Source organism: Bos indicus, chromosome 15 (assembly GCF_029378745.1).
Source record: "Bos indicus isolate NIAB-ARS_2022 breed Sahiwal x Tharparkar chromosome 15, NIAB-ARS_B.indTharparkar_mat_pri_1.0, whole genome shotgun sequence".
Lineage (NCBI taxonomy): Eukaryota > Metazoa > Chordata > Mammalia > Artiodactyla > Bovidae > Bos > Bos indicus.
The window spans coordinates 36,012,725-36,028,898 of record NC_091774.1 but is presented as its reverse complement, the minus strand read 5'-3'; the positions used below and the strand labels follow the sequence as shown (position 1 = coordinate 36,028,898).

The following is a 16,174-nucleotide window of genomic DNA, read 5'->3' as shown; positions in this document are numbered from 1 at the left end:
CTATTTTCTCACTGCTCCTCCTAACCAGACCAAGATCAAATCAGGGCAAGTTGAGCACCAAAGACCCAACATTTAAAAAGGCACCCCCTCTCAGTTGCACCCCTGTCTCACCCTGACCTTGTCCAGCCTCCTACATACTTGGGCAACTTGAATCCACTGTCTGTGTGACCCTAGGCAACTTACCTGACTGCTCTGCCCCAGTTTCCTCACCTACAAGGTGAGGAAGGAACTACTTGCCTCCTAAGGCTGAGCTGAAGAATGAATGAGACAGAGACTGCAGGCTCCATGAGATGCAGACAGTACCGTCACCCAGGGGTGAGCCCTTCCAGCTTTTCTCTCCTTATTCTCATGGTACTGTTCTTCTTTTCCTTACTTGAGTGGGCTCACCTTGCCTACTGCCAACTTTCACTCATTCTTCAGGACACACGCCTCTCCCACGGAGGCCTTCTGCAACGCCACAGACCTTGGGGTTCCTGCCCTGCTCTGCCCTAGTTACTGTACGGTCTGTAGCTTTCCCAAGGTCCTGCACTGATGTAACCTTTTCCTGCTTGTAAGCTGTCTCTTCCCCAGCCAAGCCGTAAATCCCTGGGGGGCAGGAACTGTGTCTCATTCTGTGGTGCAGTCCATGGTCTGAGAAAGTCCTGACGCATACCCAGCCCTTCAACAGATACTCCAGCACACAAAAGCTGGGTAGGATCATGAAAACCACTACCTACCAGCCATCTTATTTTCTAAAAGAAAAATTCAGCAAGGGGCCAAGGAGAGGGTTTTATTAAGCCTTGAATTTATTAAGCCAGTCTGAGAGGCAGCATGATGTAAAAAGGACAAGTTTTCAGAATTAGGCCCAGGTTTGAATCCTGACTCTGCCTTTATCAATTTTATAACAAATCTTTATATTGTGCTTACCAGGTGCCAGACCTTGTCCTAAGCCAATGCTACTCACAGCACAATCCAGCAGCCTCAACACCACTTGGGAATTTGTGAGACATGCAGGTTATCAGGCCCCACCCAAAATCAGAAACCTGGGGCTGAGGCCCGGCCATCTGTGTTTTTAACAAGCCCTCCAGGGGCTCATGTTGGAGAAGTGCTGTTCTGTTTTTAAAGTCACTGCATCACTTCCTACCTACAGGACCTTAGGTTAGTATCTTTTATGTCCTCACTCTCCTTACTGTAAAATGGGGCTCATAAGAACCATTTAATAGACTGTTGTCAGGATTAGTAGTAGTTGCCATTCAAAAATGGTGACTTTCGGGACTTCCCTGATGGTCCTGTGCCTAAGACTCAGTTTCCAATGCAGGGGGTGCAAATTTTGATCTCTTGTTGGGGAAGTAAGATCCCACATGGCCCATGGTGAAACCAGAAAAATAAAATGGTGACTTTATTCTCTTTTTATTGTTATCTTTGCAATTTGTTGTTGTTTAGTTGCTAAGTTGTGTCTGACTCTTGCAACCCCCTGGACTGCAGCCCACCAGGCTCCTCTGTCCATGAGATTTTGCAGGCAAGAATACTGGAGTGGTCTGCCATTTCCTCCTCTAGGGGATCTTCCAGACCTAGGGACTGAACCCGTGTCTCCTGCCTTGGCAGGTGGATTCTTTACTACTGAGAAGACCACCTTTGCACTTAAGGAAGGTAATTTTAAGATCTCTTCAGCACAGACTCCTCGAGCATGTCTCCTTGCCACCAGGTGGCAGGTTTGCTACGGATTTCTCAGAGGGGCCTGTGTTTGAGGAAGGGGCAGTGTGGCAGCAATGGCAGAAACCAGGCCAGGGGCTTCCCCCTGGGTGTTCATGACTGTACTAACCACCGTTTCCTCCGCCTGAAGCAAAATGCAAACTCTGCAAAGCACATCCCACCCATGCTCACCCTGTAAACCCCTTCAGTCTGGCTCTGCAACCCATTCCTCGTGCCTGCCTGTGACGTCCAGATGGTTAGAGCCCCTTCACCCACCCACTCACACAGGGCCGTGCCCCAAAGCCCCCAGCTCATCCTCTAGCCTGTGCCCTCTGCTGATACACTGCCTGCCACCCCCTCAGTGCTGGCCATTGGAGGGGTAACTCCAAAGACCCCCGTGTAATAGTAAGTCCTGGTGCCAGAGGCCAAACCACCACTAACAGATGGTAGAGGGAAGGACACAGTGGATAGGGTTGTAAGATGAGGTAAAGGTCCCCCGAGAGCAGAGAGGAGCACCCAGAGCAGCTGTCCTAAGAGCAGACCCATTTGCTGGATCCCAATCTCAGCCTTATCCAAAAAGAAGACTCTACACCTCCTTCCTTCTGCCATAGGCCCTCCTTGTTCCAAAAGGCATCTACCTACATATTCTGATACAGTCCCTATAAAATAGTCATATCAAAATGTGAAATCAGTTCTTATAACCAGTTACTTACGCAGCAGATGGCCCTCACCCGAGCTTCCACACCGACTGCACAGGCCTTTCATGTTTCCTCGTGGTAATGTCTGCACTCCCTGACTCTGCCCCTACCCCTGCCTTTTATTATACAAGTATGCACTATTTTAAATACTAGGAAAACACGGAAGGCTAGAATTTCCAATCAACTTCATAGAATGTGGTAAGATTCTAAGGCTGTATCAGTCTGCCCTTGCAAACCACCATTCCAAAGGAGTTTAATAAAATGAAATACAATAGACACCTCCATGTACTGAAAGAACTATTAGAAACAATTCCTCGTGAGGTCTAGAGTCACGAATACAAGATCATATTACAGTTCAAATAACCCTCCTTGCCAAGTCCAACGTGCTCCAGCTAATGAGATTAGCAGAGTCTCCATCATACAGAGCATGGGTATCCCTCTTCTGTATTTTCAAACGGAGGAGCTTCCTTTATTAAGCAGCCAGATCTACTTATTACTTGACTGTAAGAGATTATAAAAACATCTTTAAGGGGGGAAAAAAGATAACTTTGATATGTGATATGCAATCCCTCCCAGATACACGTGAATAATCAAAGACTGAGTGCTTTGTTGACCTCAGAGGCTGACAGCTTTCTTCTCCAAGGGTCGTCTTCAACCCCTAGGCCCACTGAGCACTGCTTCCACTACGAGGCTGAGATTCCTCTCACTGAGTGCACAATGACCTCCAAGGCCAATGAGCTGTTTCATCCACAGACCTCATGTCTGCCCCTTAGATAAGAATGGCGCCATATCCCAGGGACAGTTCAACACCTTCCCTGGCCACCTTTACTTCCTTGCAGTTGGCTTCTCATCCTTTAGCTCCTTGCTCTGCCCCCAGCCCCCAACATATGTAGCAGAATAACCTAGGTCTGTGGGCTGCCAGGCACATTTCACAATCACAACTTATAACTGCATATCAGCTGCACAGCTTTTGAAAGTCATTTCTTTCAAAAGGTTTATCACTGGCCACGCCTTCTTTCTGGTTCCCTTCTGCTTTGCCCTCCCAGTACTCTACCTTCTGACCTAACTTCAAAACTCTAGCTCTATTATGAAGGTCTACCCACCTAAGGCCCTTCAAGTGGCTTGGTGAAACCAAAGGCCTCTGCTACTGAGCGCAAGACCACCAGAGACTGACGTTTCAGATTCTCCTTCCAGGTGCCCACCCCACTCAGAAAGCACCACACCTAGGAAGCAAGCTGCCGACTGGACTCCTTCCAAATGAATCCCCCCTCACCATACCCCGGTTTTCCTCCTCCGTCTCCTACTAGACTTCTTTAAGCAGTCTCTGCTTTTGCCCACTCCCTGGGGCTGGAGATCCTCAGGCTTCTGCCGTTGAAAAGTGAAAGTCACTCAGTTGTGTCTGACTCTTCATGACCCCGTAGACTGTAGCCTACCAGGCTCCTCTGTCCATGGGATTCTCTAGGTAAGAATACTGGAGTGGGTTACCATGCCCACCTCCAGGGGACCTTCTTGACCCAGGGATCAAACTTATGTCTGCCAGGATCTCCTGCATTGCAGGAGGATTTTTTACCTACTGAACCACCAAGGAAGACTCAAGTCTGCCGCTGGCCCTCTGCTACTATTTCCTCCAAGCCAGTTATTCTCAACCCTGAGCGCATGTTAGAATCACCAGGGGTATGGGATATTTTGAAAACTCCTGATGTCCAGGCTGAAACTGGGATCATCAGAATCAGATTTCCAGGCAGGGGACATGGGCCTCAGTAAATGTCAAACCTCTCTCATATACTGGTATCACCTGGAGAGACTTTAAAATAGACTGATGCCCTGACCTTGCCCCAGCCAAAGAAAGCAAAATCTCTTGGGCAGGGCCTCAAATGACCAAATTGTGCAGCCAGAATTAAAAACCAACTGCTTGAAGTGTTCAACCCTGGGTGATCTCCACTACTGCCTGGGCATCAGTTACCACCTCCATGGCAGTGACTTCCAAATCTCTCCCTAACTGAACTCACATTCCCTAGAACTATTGCTTATTTCCACATGGGCATTCCACAGGTACACATTCCTCTTCAAGCTTATTCTCCCTCCCATGCTCGGCACCACACCTAGCTATTAACCAAGTCAAACATTAAGGTTAACCTCAACTCCACCCGTGGCCCTCCTCACCTTCCAGCCCTGGATAAATCAGTTCGCCAAGCCCTGTACCTACCCAATCTCAGCATCCATGTATCCTATCCATCCCATCCTCACAATCCTCACCATCTTCACTGCTTTCATTGAGGTCTTCCTTGCCTCCTACCCAAAATATGACCACTTCATACTTGACCGTGTTCTTTCCAGACTTTTCTCCACTTAACTATCTTCTATATGGCCACCAGAGCAAGGAGTTAACTGAATACGGTTGTCAAAGATAATACAAGGGTGGGGAAACCGGGACACTTTGGTCGGGGGGTATAAACTGAAATAACACTGTTGAAGGTCAATTTGGTAAAATCAATCAAAATCAAAATCACATATATCCTCTGACTTAGTCATTCTATTTCAAGCAATCTGTTCTCCAAGTATACCTGCACTTATTTGTAAAGACAACTGGCCATGGACATTGACTTCAGCATGGTTTGTAATACTAGCAAATGTTAACAATCAACCTAATCTTTCATCAACAGAGAAATGGTATAAAGATCACTGAAGATGAATATGATGCAATATTCTGTACCATTTCAAATTAATAATCTAAGTCTATATGTCTGATATGGAAGGTGAGCCAAGATATATTAAAATATCTGTATATTCATTGGCATATTAAGTGAAACAAAGCGAGATGAAGAACATGGATTTTTGTTTTTAACACAGTGGTTGGTGGTCAGGGAGTAGATCTAGGTTTCTGAAGTAAAATAGAAGGGCACTTATTTTTAAGTATTTACCCACTGTTATTATTTTGATTTTTTACCTTATTAGTAAATTACTGACTATTTGAGGGCCCTGCATAAAGGGAGATTTACACATCTAGCTCTGAGTTTGGTAATAAATTAGTAATGAGTACAGAGAAAACTATGGTCCAGCAGTGAATATTTATAGTTTACATTATGTAACTATGTAAAAATTGACTAATGCTCTAAATAAAAATGACAACTATATTATAAAGCTGGAATAAGAGTAAGTGTGTTTTTGGAAAGGAAAAGCACAGAGGGGAATAAGCGCCTTAAATCGTTATTTTCTAGAGTAGACTGTCAATAGCTAACTAAAACTGAAAATCAAGAAACCAAGCAGTACAAATATCTTATTTGGAAATACAGAAACAAATACTGAAAACTACGAAAAGAAACTTGACTGTGTAGTCTCATTTTGGATGGTAGTACATCAGAATCCCCTGGGAAATTTCTTCACCATGTACATGGGTATGCTGTGTTACAACTGGGAATAGGTAAGGAGTACACTTCAGTTCAGTCGCTCAGTCGTGTCCGACTCTTTGCGACCCCATGAATCACAGCACGCCAGGCCTCCCTGTCTATCACCAACTCCCGGAGTTCACCCAGACTCACATCCATCGAGTCAATGATGCCATCCAGCCATCTCATCCTCTGTCATCCCCTTCTCCTCCTGCTCCCAATCCCTCCCAGCATCAGAGTCTTTTCCAATAAGTCAACTCTTTGCATGAGGTGGCCAAAGTACTGGAGTTTCAGCTTTAGCATCAGTCCTTCCAAAGAAATCCCAGGGCTGATCTCCTTCAGAATGGACTGGCTGGATCTCCTCGCAGTCCAAGGGACTCTCAAGAGTCTTCTCCAACACCACAGTTCAAAAGCATCAATTCTTCAGCGCTCAGCCTTCTTCACAGTCCAACTCTCACATCCATACATGACCACAGGAAAAACCATAGCCTTGACTAGACGGACCTTTGTTGGCAAAGTAATGTCTCTGCTTTTTAATATGCTATCTAGGTTGGTCATAACTTTCCTTCCAAGGAGTAAGCATCTTTAATTTCATGGCTGCAGTCACCATCTGCAGTGATTTTGGAGCCCAAAAATTAAGTCTGACACTGTTTCCAATGTTTCCCCATCTATTTTCCATGAAGTGATGGGACCAGATGCCATGATCTTCATTTTCTGAATGTTGAGCTTTAAGCCAACTTTTTCACTCTCCTCTTTCACTTTCATCAAGAGGCTTTTTAGTTCCTCTTCACTCTCTGCCATAAGGGTGGTGTCATCTGCATATCTGAGGTTATTGATATTTCTCCTGGCAATCTTGATTCCAGCTTGTGTTTCTACCAGTCCAGCATTTCTCATGATGTACTCTGCATAGAAGTTAAATAAACAGGGTGACAATATACAGACTTGACGTACTCCTTTTCCTATTTGGAACCAGTCTGTTGTTCCATGTCCAGTTCTAACTGTTGCTTCCTGACCTGCATACAAATTTCTCAAGAGGCAGGTCAGGTGGTCTGGTATTCCCATCTTTTTCAGAATTTTCCACAGTTTATTGTGATCCATACAGTCAAAGGCTTTGGCATAGTCAATAAAGCAGAAATACATGTTTTTCTGGAACTCTCTTGCTTTTTCCAGCAGATGTTGGCAATTTGATCTCTGGTTCCTCTGCCTTTTCTAAAACCAGCTTGAACATCAGGAAGTTCATGGTTCATGTATTGCTGAAGCCTGGCTTGGAGAATTTTGAGCATTATTTTACTAGTGTGTGAGATGAGTGCAATTGTGCAGTAGTTTGAGCATTCTTTGGCATTGCCTTTCTTTGGGATTGGAATGAAAACTGACCTTTTCCAGTCCTGTGGCCACTGCTGAGTTTTCCAAATTTGCTGGCATATTGAGTGTAGCACGTTCACAGCATCATCTTTCAGGATTTGAAAGAGCTACCTAACCTCAAAATTACGTAATTAGATTAGATTAAATTAGATTACCTAGTCTTGAAATTCTCCCCAGCTATCCTGATTCCTCTTCCCTGACAATACCCTTCAAACCACTGTCCTAATATTAAAAGCTATCATGCCACACTCCATTTTAAGTCCATCAGTGGCTTTCACCAGCCTTCAAGATTAAATCCAGACTCTTCATTCAGGCTTATCAGGGCCAAATCCATGCCCCTCCTCTCTGCTTCTACTTCTGATTTCTCTTGCTTTTATCTGCCCTAGTCAGCCCCATACTGATTTCAGTTTCTAAGAGATGTTATGTATAAGAGGAAACAGCTAACTTACCATGAGTAGCTTCTGTCTGACACACCATTTCCTCTGTTGGATCTCACTTCTGTTGTAACACAACGTGCTGGGATACTACCTATGCACTCAGGGCTCCCCATCAACATGTCCAACCAGATGCCAAACCTCCACACCACAATCCACATCCACCTGCCTCCCAGACGTCTGGCCCACTGGAGATCTAATAGGTTCTCAAATTTAAACGTCTAAAATGGAAATCCTGATTTGCCCCCCGAAACTTGTTCCTAAGACTTGCCCATCTCAGCAACCACTCAGAACAAATTTTGTTCAATTCAAAATTTGAGGGATCATCCTTGTTCCTCCCTTTCTCTTATTCTGCACATCCAATTCATGGACAGACTTTTCTGTCTCAACCTTCAAAATGTACCTCAAATTTATTTCTTTCTGTTTCCACTTTCACCAGGCTATCACCATACTGGACTACTGCAACAGCCTGTTCCCTAGGCTCTGATCTACTTTGTGAATCAGATCATACCATTTACCTGTTCACAACATTCCAGCAGCTCCCCCTATTGCTCTTTCAAATAAAATCCAAATTCCTTACCTTGGAGTAGCAGAACCTGCACGATACAACCCCTGCTAGTTTCCAATCTCACTCAGCAACAAAGTCACTCAGAACTACCTCCTAGGGGGTCTACCAAGCCTGGCACCAAGAACAGCAGCTTTCCCCTTACGTGTCCTAGGGCAGTAGCTGTTTTCAATAAGACACAAAATCTGATCAAACAGAACTGACACCTGGTCTGTGTCAGGAGGGAACTGGACAGTGTCCTCATCTGACCCACAACAAGGTCTACCAACTGCTCAGGGAGCTTCCATTGTGAGTTCTTCACCATTTAACCTCACAACAGACCACCTGGATCAGATTACAGACTTTTTGCTGCTGCTAAGTCACTTCAGTTGTGTCCGACTCTGTGCGACCCCATAGATGGCAGCCCACAAGGCTCCCCTGTCCCCAGGATTCTCCAGGCAAGAACACTGGAGTGGGTTGCCATTTCCTTCTCCAATGCATGAAAGTGAAAAGTGAAAGTGAAGTCGCTCGGTAGCGTCCGACTCTAGTGACCCTATGGACTGCAGCCTACCAGGCTCCTCCGTCCATGGGATTTTCAAGGCAAGAGTACTGGAGTGGGGTGCCATTGCTTTCTCTGCAGACTTTCTGAACGGACCACAACTTTGCTGTCTTGTCTCCAGTCCAAGGCTTGTTTTAGAAGCCTTAGGATGGTGACGGGGACCTGCTGTCTTCACAGTTTAGACAGCACACAGTGGCTTCTAAGGACACTGGGAAAGCTGAGTGACCCTGAATGCTACACGTTCAGAAACGTGTCCTAACGAATCTAAAATTATAAAATACAGACAGTGCTTTGCAAATAGCAAGCAATGTCTTCCCTCTAAATAATTAAAACCACTTCTTGAAGAAATGGGTATAATAAAGCCGAATGTCAACAGTGCCTGAGCACTTCCCTATGCCTGGAATTAAAAAGGGATCTCTATTTACTCTTAATTGCTACAACTATATCCCAGATGCAGAGAAGTAGCGAAGTAAGAGGAGAAGACCAACTACTATCTATAAGCTGACAGTCTCAAGGCATGCTCCCCGGGGCATGGGGAACCCCCACTCTGTATATAATCTCGAGTGAGCTTGGCAGGCTCATGGACAGACTCTGAACTCTGTGCTTGCCACTAATCTTTGTGCCACAGGCAAGTTCCCTACTCCTCCAAGCCCCAGTTTCTGTTTATAAATTGAGGCTCTTACCTTTCCTTGCAAGGTTGTTGCAGGGATTTATGAAGATAATGGGATAAAGAGTTTAAGGCCAGCCTGTACCCAGCCTGTGCTAGGGAAGTGATAGCTACTGTTACAACGTCATTACGCTCACTAGCAGCAGTGATCCTGAAGCTGTTACTGACCTCCTGCCGTCCCCTTTCTGGGCCTTTGCCCACTGCTCCACTTGGGCCAGGCTACTCTTCCTCTGGCTGTGCTTCTCTGGGTTGGTCCTGGAAGGGAAGGCCCGCTGGTACCCAGCAGTCCCATTCTGCTCTCCCGGGCCAGACGTGACGGGCAGCACTCCGTTCCTCTCCGCCCGCTGGGGCTGAGCCTGCTGGCCTCTTGGGCCGCTGGGTAAATCCACGAACAAGGCATCCTCTTCGACTTGTGAGTATGGGGACCTGGCCTTGTTCCTGTCCCGCTTGCCCTCCAGTGGGTCCCTGGAGCGGTACCGGTCTTCCTCCTGCTCCCGCCTCTCGAATCCAAAGGAATCCTCGTGGCTGCGGTGAGGACAATCCCTCGCATGTCCGGGTCCCACACGGCCACACTCTCGACAGGACTCCGTGTGGTTGGCCTGGGGGACCGCCTGCCGCTCCACCTTCTCCGTGTCCCTGCAATGACAACAGCATGTTCAGTCCAGCCCAGACTGGAACCCCTAGCCAAGACTTGCCAAAGAACACACTTTACACTCCAATTACCTCCAGGCCTTTGCATGGGCTCTTCCCTCTGCTTGGAGCCCCTTTCGTGCCTACTCCCTTACGCTGCTGGCCTAACTTCTACTCCTCTGGGATCTGGCTTAAATGTCACCTCCTCCAGGAAGCCACCCTACACACAGTCCCAGTCTAGATCAGGATCTTAGCTGACTGCACTGTCAAACTAATCACACTGGACTATAACTGCGTGTTTACTCATCTAGTGCCCAAGTAGACTACGAGTTTCTTCAGGCCTGAGGCCCAGCTGGCCAGTCATCATATGCCCAGAACTTCCACATAATGATGGTACAGAATAGCAGCTCTATAAACTACTGAACAAATAAATGGCCTGTCTGTCTGGGGCAGGTTAGCTTGGATAGAAAGTTCCTGAGTCCAGGGTCTCCCCCGCTGGCATCTAGCATAGCCCAAAATACAATGAGCAGCATAATTAACAGTCATCCAAGATGTTGAGTGAAGAGTCAGCACGGCAATCTCTCGATATGACCACTTAGCTATCTTGTCAAGGAACAGCTCAAACAGGAATGTAAGAACATGGACATAACAATTTTCTGAAGCATCATTAGTCAGATTTCAGAGATAAGGAAACTGAGGCACAGAAAAGATAAATGATTTGCCCAAGACCATCCTGCTGGGAAAAAGAGGCACCAGGGCTTAATTCCAGGCAGAATGCAGAGTCCAAGGACTGGGGCCACCACTCTCTACAGCCTCTCCATCTGTTTGTCTATGATCTGACACACATGCAGACCTGGAAACTATAGAGAAGGGGGTAGCGGTGACAGGTGAGGATGTGCGCTGAGGCTAAAGAGCTTCCGGGGCATAGAGAAGAGAGCCTCTTTCATGGCCCATCTCCCACTGGAAGCTGCCTCTTTCCCTACTCCTTGAGTCCAAGTTATATCTGCATCCTCATTACTTGGTACTGGGGACACAGCAGCAGCTCCATATGCTTAGCAGAATTTAGACTGAGGAGGCAGGGGAACACACTCCAGCCTAGCTCAAAAGGACCAGAAAAATTACCATGGACCCTTGGACAGGCAGCCAGTTGACTTATACTCCTTGGTAAAAAGGTCCTGGCCTTGACGTCCATCATTTCTTGAAATGGCCAAGGCTGAGGGTTCAACAGAAGAATGAACATCAGAGGTGCTGCTGCATTTACATCTCAATGGCCAGACCTCAGGTGTCCTTGCAACAACCTCAGAACTTCAACTACCAATAATCAGCACAGATTCAAGGCAGAATCCATCCAGTCAGGGAGCTGGTTAAAATGTCAATGTAAAGTGAAAATACCACCCCTAACACAGGTCTACTTCTTCATGTGTGCTGGCCTGTCAGCCTTAACACAGGTATGGAAGCTGAGAAAAGCAATCTCATATCTCATGTCTGTGCACTACTCCTGTGTGCTGTGTGTGCTCAGTCATGTTTGATGTTCTGTGACCCCATGGACTGTAGACCACCAGGCTCCTCTGTCCATGGAATTTTCCAGGCAAGAATACTGGAGTGGGTTGCTATTTCCACCCCAGATGATCTTCCCAACCCAAAGATTGAACCCACATCTCCTGCAATTGGTAGGCGGATTCTTTAACACTGCACCACTTGGGAAGCCCATGTACTCATTACTTTTCCATGAAAGCCCAAAGCTTTTGGGGGGATAAAAAAGCTTCTTTGGACTTCCTCTATCCATCACTAGGAGACATCTTTCCCCATCTCCCACCCAGTTTGAATTTCACTTGGGGATCATCCTATCCCACTCTCAGTACCTGTAGTTTAGGTCCTGCTGACTCTACTGGTCCCTTTCAACCTGAGGCTCCAAGTCTCAGTGACTGGCTCACAGGCTGACAGGTCACCCAATCCAGGCCATTCAGAGCTAGTTCTGGGACTTTGGTTGGAGCTGGTCTTGAGCTGCTGCAACTACATAGGAAACAGCTATCTGAGAATGAGGCTTCCCAGGTGGTGCTAGTGGTAAAGCGTGCCTGCCAATGCAGGAGATGTAAGAGACATGAGTTCGATCCCTGGATCAGGAAGATCCTGGTGGAAGAGCGCATGGCAAGCCACTCCAGTATTCTTGCCTGGAGAATCCCACAAACAGAGGAGCCTGGAAGGCTACAGTCCACAGGGAAGCAGAGTCAGACACAACCGAAGCGACTTAGGCACACACACATCTGAGAATGAAAGCAGATGGAGAAAAATAGAATCTTAAAGACTTGTCCTGAACTCCTAGATTTAGCCATACCTAAACCAGATATCGGAGAAGGCAATGGCACCCCACTCCAGTACTCTTGCCTGGAAAATCCCATGGATGGAGGAGCCTGGTAGGCTACAGTCCATGGGGTCGCAAAGAGTCAGACACGACTGAGTGACTTCACTTTCACTTTTCACTTTCATGCATTGGAGAAGGAAATGGCAACCCACTCCAGTGTTCTTGCCTGGAGAATCCCAGGGACGGCAGAGCCTGGTGGGCTGCCGTCTATGGGGTGGCACAGAGTCGGACACGACTGAAGCGACTTAGCAGCAGCAGCAGCAAACCAGATATATCCTTGGACTTTTTGGTTGTACATTAATAAATTGTTTCTCACTTAAGCTAGTCTGAGTTTGGGCTCTGTTACTCACAGTGGAAGGAGTCCTATTACATCATTTTATATTGACATATTTAGATGGTGACTTTTAAGAACCTTTCCATTCCTAAAGTCTGGTGGGTCTATAACCTCTAGTAGAAGAAACACGTGAAATATTCAAGGGCCCACACTTTTAAGAAAAAGTATTTTTTTTCTTTTTTGGCTGTGCCATGTGGCTTTGTGGGATCTTAGTTCCCTGACCAGGGATTGAACCCGAGCCTTGAGCAGTAAAGCATGGAGTCCTATCCTTTGGACAGCCAGGGAATTTTCAGAAAAAGTAATTCTTACTGGAAGTTTTTAAAGGGACAACTCTGTTCTACAAAGTACACTTTATAAATTTTAACTTTCTCTTTCTTTTCACACCTTGTCATAAAAGTGAAAGAAATATGCTTTCACTGTGAAAGTGAAACACTGCAAACAAATATGCAGTGAAACAAATATGCACTGAAATGGAAGACACTGATTGAAGGGAAAAGAGGGTTTCTTCAACTGACAGACGAATGCATAAAGATGTGGTACACATACACAATGTAATATTACTCAGCCATTAAAAAGAATGAAATAATGCCATTTGCAATAACATGGATGGACCCAGAGATAATCATACAAGTGAAGTAATTCAAAAAGAGAAAGATGAACACCACATGATATCACTTACATGTGGAATCTAAAATATGACACAAATGAATCTGTCTATGAAACAGACCCACAGACACAGAACAGATTTACGGTTGTGGGGGTGGGGAGTGGCAGGAGGGAAGGGTGTGATGGATTGGGAGTTTGGGATTAGCAGATGCAAACTATTACACTATTACATATAGAATGGATAAACAATGAGGTCCTACTGAATAGCATAGGGAATTATATACAGAAACCTCTGATAAACCATAATTGAAAAGATTATGAAAAAGAATATGTATATATATGTGTGTGTATATATATGCATGTATATATATGTGTGTGTGTGTATACATATATAAAACTGAATAACTTTCCTATACAGCAGAAATTAACACATTGTAAATCAACTATTTCAATAAAATAAATTTTAAATTAAAAAGGAGAGGATTTCTTCAACTTCAGAACCCAGGGGTTATGGATACAATATCTTAGCCCAACCAACTGTAATGAGGATTTTTCTTTCAACCTCCATGTCTTTATTGAGAACCTATACATTCCCACTGAGGCGAGCACTTAGGGATATAGTATAGAAAATAGCCTCTGCTATCAGAGCCAGACAACCCTAAAGCCTGATTTAATCACAGTAACCACATTTAACGCTGTTCTCTTGAGCGATCCCAAATCATGGAGTTTGCCAGTCTTTTCTAACCTTGGAGTTAACTTATAACTATAAATCTTAATCCTTACTGTCTGTGTATATATATGATTGTATACATCCCAACACATGCTAATATGTCCTAAAAATAAAGTTAACTGCGAAAGATAAAACTTTTTTCTCAGATAAACTTTTTTCTCAGATTGACACCAGCATTTACTGCAAAACAAACCCTAATAGGGTGCCTAAAAGAATGGGAGTCTGCTTGCCACCCGGCCCTAAGACTTGGGGTTATGAACAACAGCTCCTGTTTCCACAGCTGTTGGGCCTTACCCAAGATAAGATACGTGCCTTTGTGTCCAAAATAGTCAGTCTATGGCTACAGGTAAAAAAAGTGAAAGGAATGTTCCTGACTCCCCCACCTTACCTGACTTAAACATTTAACTTACTAAGTTACAGGATTTAAGGCAAAAGTGTTTTTTGGTCTTCTCCCTGTCTCTTTGAATTCCCTGCAATGTAACACATGACCTCTCAAATCAGGAGACCTGTCACACAATACATCTGCAGTGCTCAATTTAGCACAGTGGTGGGGAAAGAAGGACGTACCCCTCGGCTGTCAGTGGCCGTGTCATTCAGAGAAGGGGCCATGCACGGCATTGATGTTCAGCTAAGACGACAACAGCCCTTCCTGTGCAGGTCGTTACTGCTGATGCGAGTACCTGGTGTCGCTGGCTATTTAAAAACACAAGGAATTCCTGACATTTGGTGATCACTGTGGCCACATGTGTCACTTTCCAAGCATGACTAACCCAGACTGCGTAGGATTAGTGCCAGGCAGACCTGGATTCAACAGCTGGCTCCAGCCCATAGCAGCTGAGTGACCTTGGGCAACTCCCTGACCTCTCTGGTCTCAGGTTCCTCATCTGCAAAATGGGGACAACAACCCCTATCTCCTTGGGTTCTTACGAGAATAAAGGAGACGATGCACAGAAAGAGCACCGCGCTGGGTCTGGCACCTAAAGTGCGTGTGTTAGTTGCTCAGTCATGTCTGACTCTCTGTGACCCCATGGAATGCATCCTGCCAGGCTCCTCCATCCATGGAACAGCATTCTCCAGGCGGGAATACTGGAGTGGGATGCCATTTCTTCTCCAGGGGATCTTCCTGACCCAGGGATCGAACTCAGATCTCCCACTTTGCAGGCAGATTCTTTACTGTCTGAGCCACCAGGGAAGCCATCATCAAATATAAATGTACTAGCTTCCAACATCTTTTCCTTCCTTGCCCCCATTTTTTCAAAGCAGCAATGTACCCAACAAAAAACTCACATTTCCTAACCTCCCTTGGAGCTGGGGATGATCATATAACATAAATCTGGCCAATAAGATGTATGCAGAAATTGTTGGATGGGTCTCCCAGAAAAGCCTTTAAAAGAAAGAACACTTACCTGGCTTGACTAACCTTTCCCTTATTCCCGCCTAGAACCTAGACTGGAATGCAAGGTGACAAAAATGCAGATGAAAGCCACCTATCAAAACCTGGGTAGAAAGTGAGAAAGAGCCCAGGTCCCTGACAGCATCATGGAGCTACTATATGAGTCAGAACTAACTAGCTGTGCATTCCTGTTAGTGAGAAAACTAAAACCCAATTTGATTACACGGCTCTAAGTTGAGTTGTTCTATCACAGGCAACCAAACATAATCCCTGATACAAGGGGCTGAGCCCTGCCCCGGCCATTTTCAGCACGTGACAGCAACATTTTATGTCTGCTTAGAGAAAATCCTTGCTTTCCCCTGCAAGTGGGAAGAGCACAAATCTCAGGCTGAGGATACTTCTATCTTATTCCTGTCCTTCACAAGAACTCAGAAGTTAACAGATCATACCAAGCAGTTGACACTATTATTTTATTCTGCTTCCAAACCCTTTATTTCACCAGAAAATAAGGAATAATATTTACTTCTTTCTTAATGTTACACAGATACTTCACACACACCGGAAATCTCATGTGAAGACCTGAGCGAGAAAAGGAACCACACACAGCTTGTAGGGACTTAGCTGGACTTCAGTCCTGTTGGCAGACACAGCCCATCTGTCACAGTCCCACTGGAGGATCCCTCCCTGCTCACCATACCTAAATGACCAAACTAACAGCCCAGGAACAAGGGTCAGGCCACTGACATCCTTGGAGTGTTTGTCTCAACATCAGGTGGCAGATGTTCCTGTCCAGCTACT

At 45.6% G+C, this 16,174-nt stretch overlaps 1 protein-coding gene across 9 annotated transcripts in view; it reads right to left on the bottom strand.

Annotated features, from left to right (window-relative positions):
* PLEKHA7 (pleckstrin homology domain containing A7) overlaps nt 1–16,174 on the bottom strand; it is a 228,671-nt gene that overhangs the window by 41,146 nt on the left and 171,351 nt on the right. For all 9 annotated transcript variants that reach the window (XR_011570851.1, XM_070803588.1, XM_070803589.1 and 6 more), the window contains one exon: nt 9,490–9,957. Coding sequence is in view for 8 of the 9 variants with exons in the window: in XM_070803588.1 (XP_070659689.1) it covers nt 9,490–9,957 (468 nt within the window). In the remaining variant the exon portion in view is untranslated. The remainder of the gene's footprint in view (nt 1–9,489; nt 9,958–16,174) is intronic.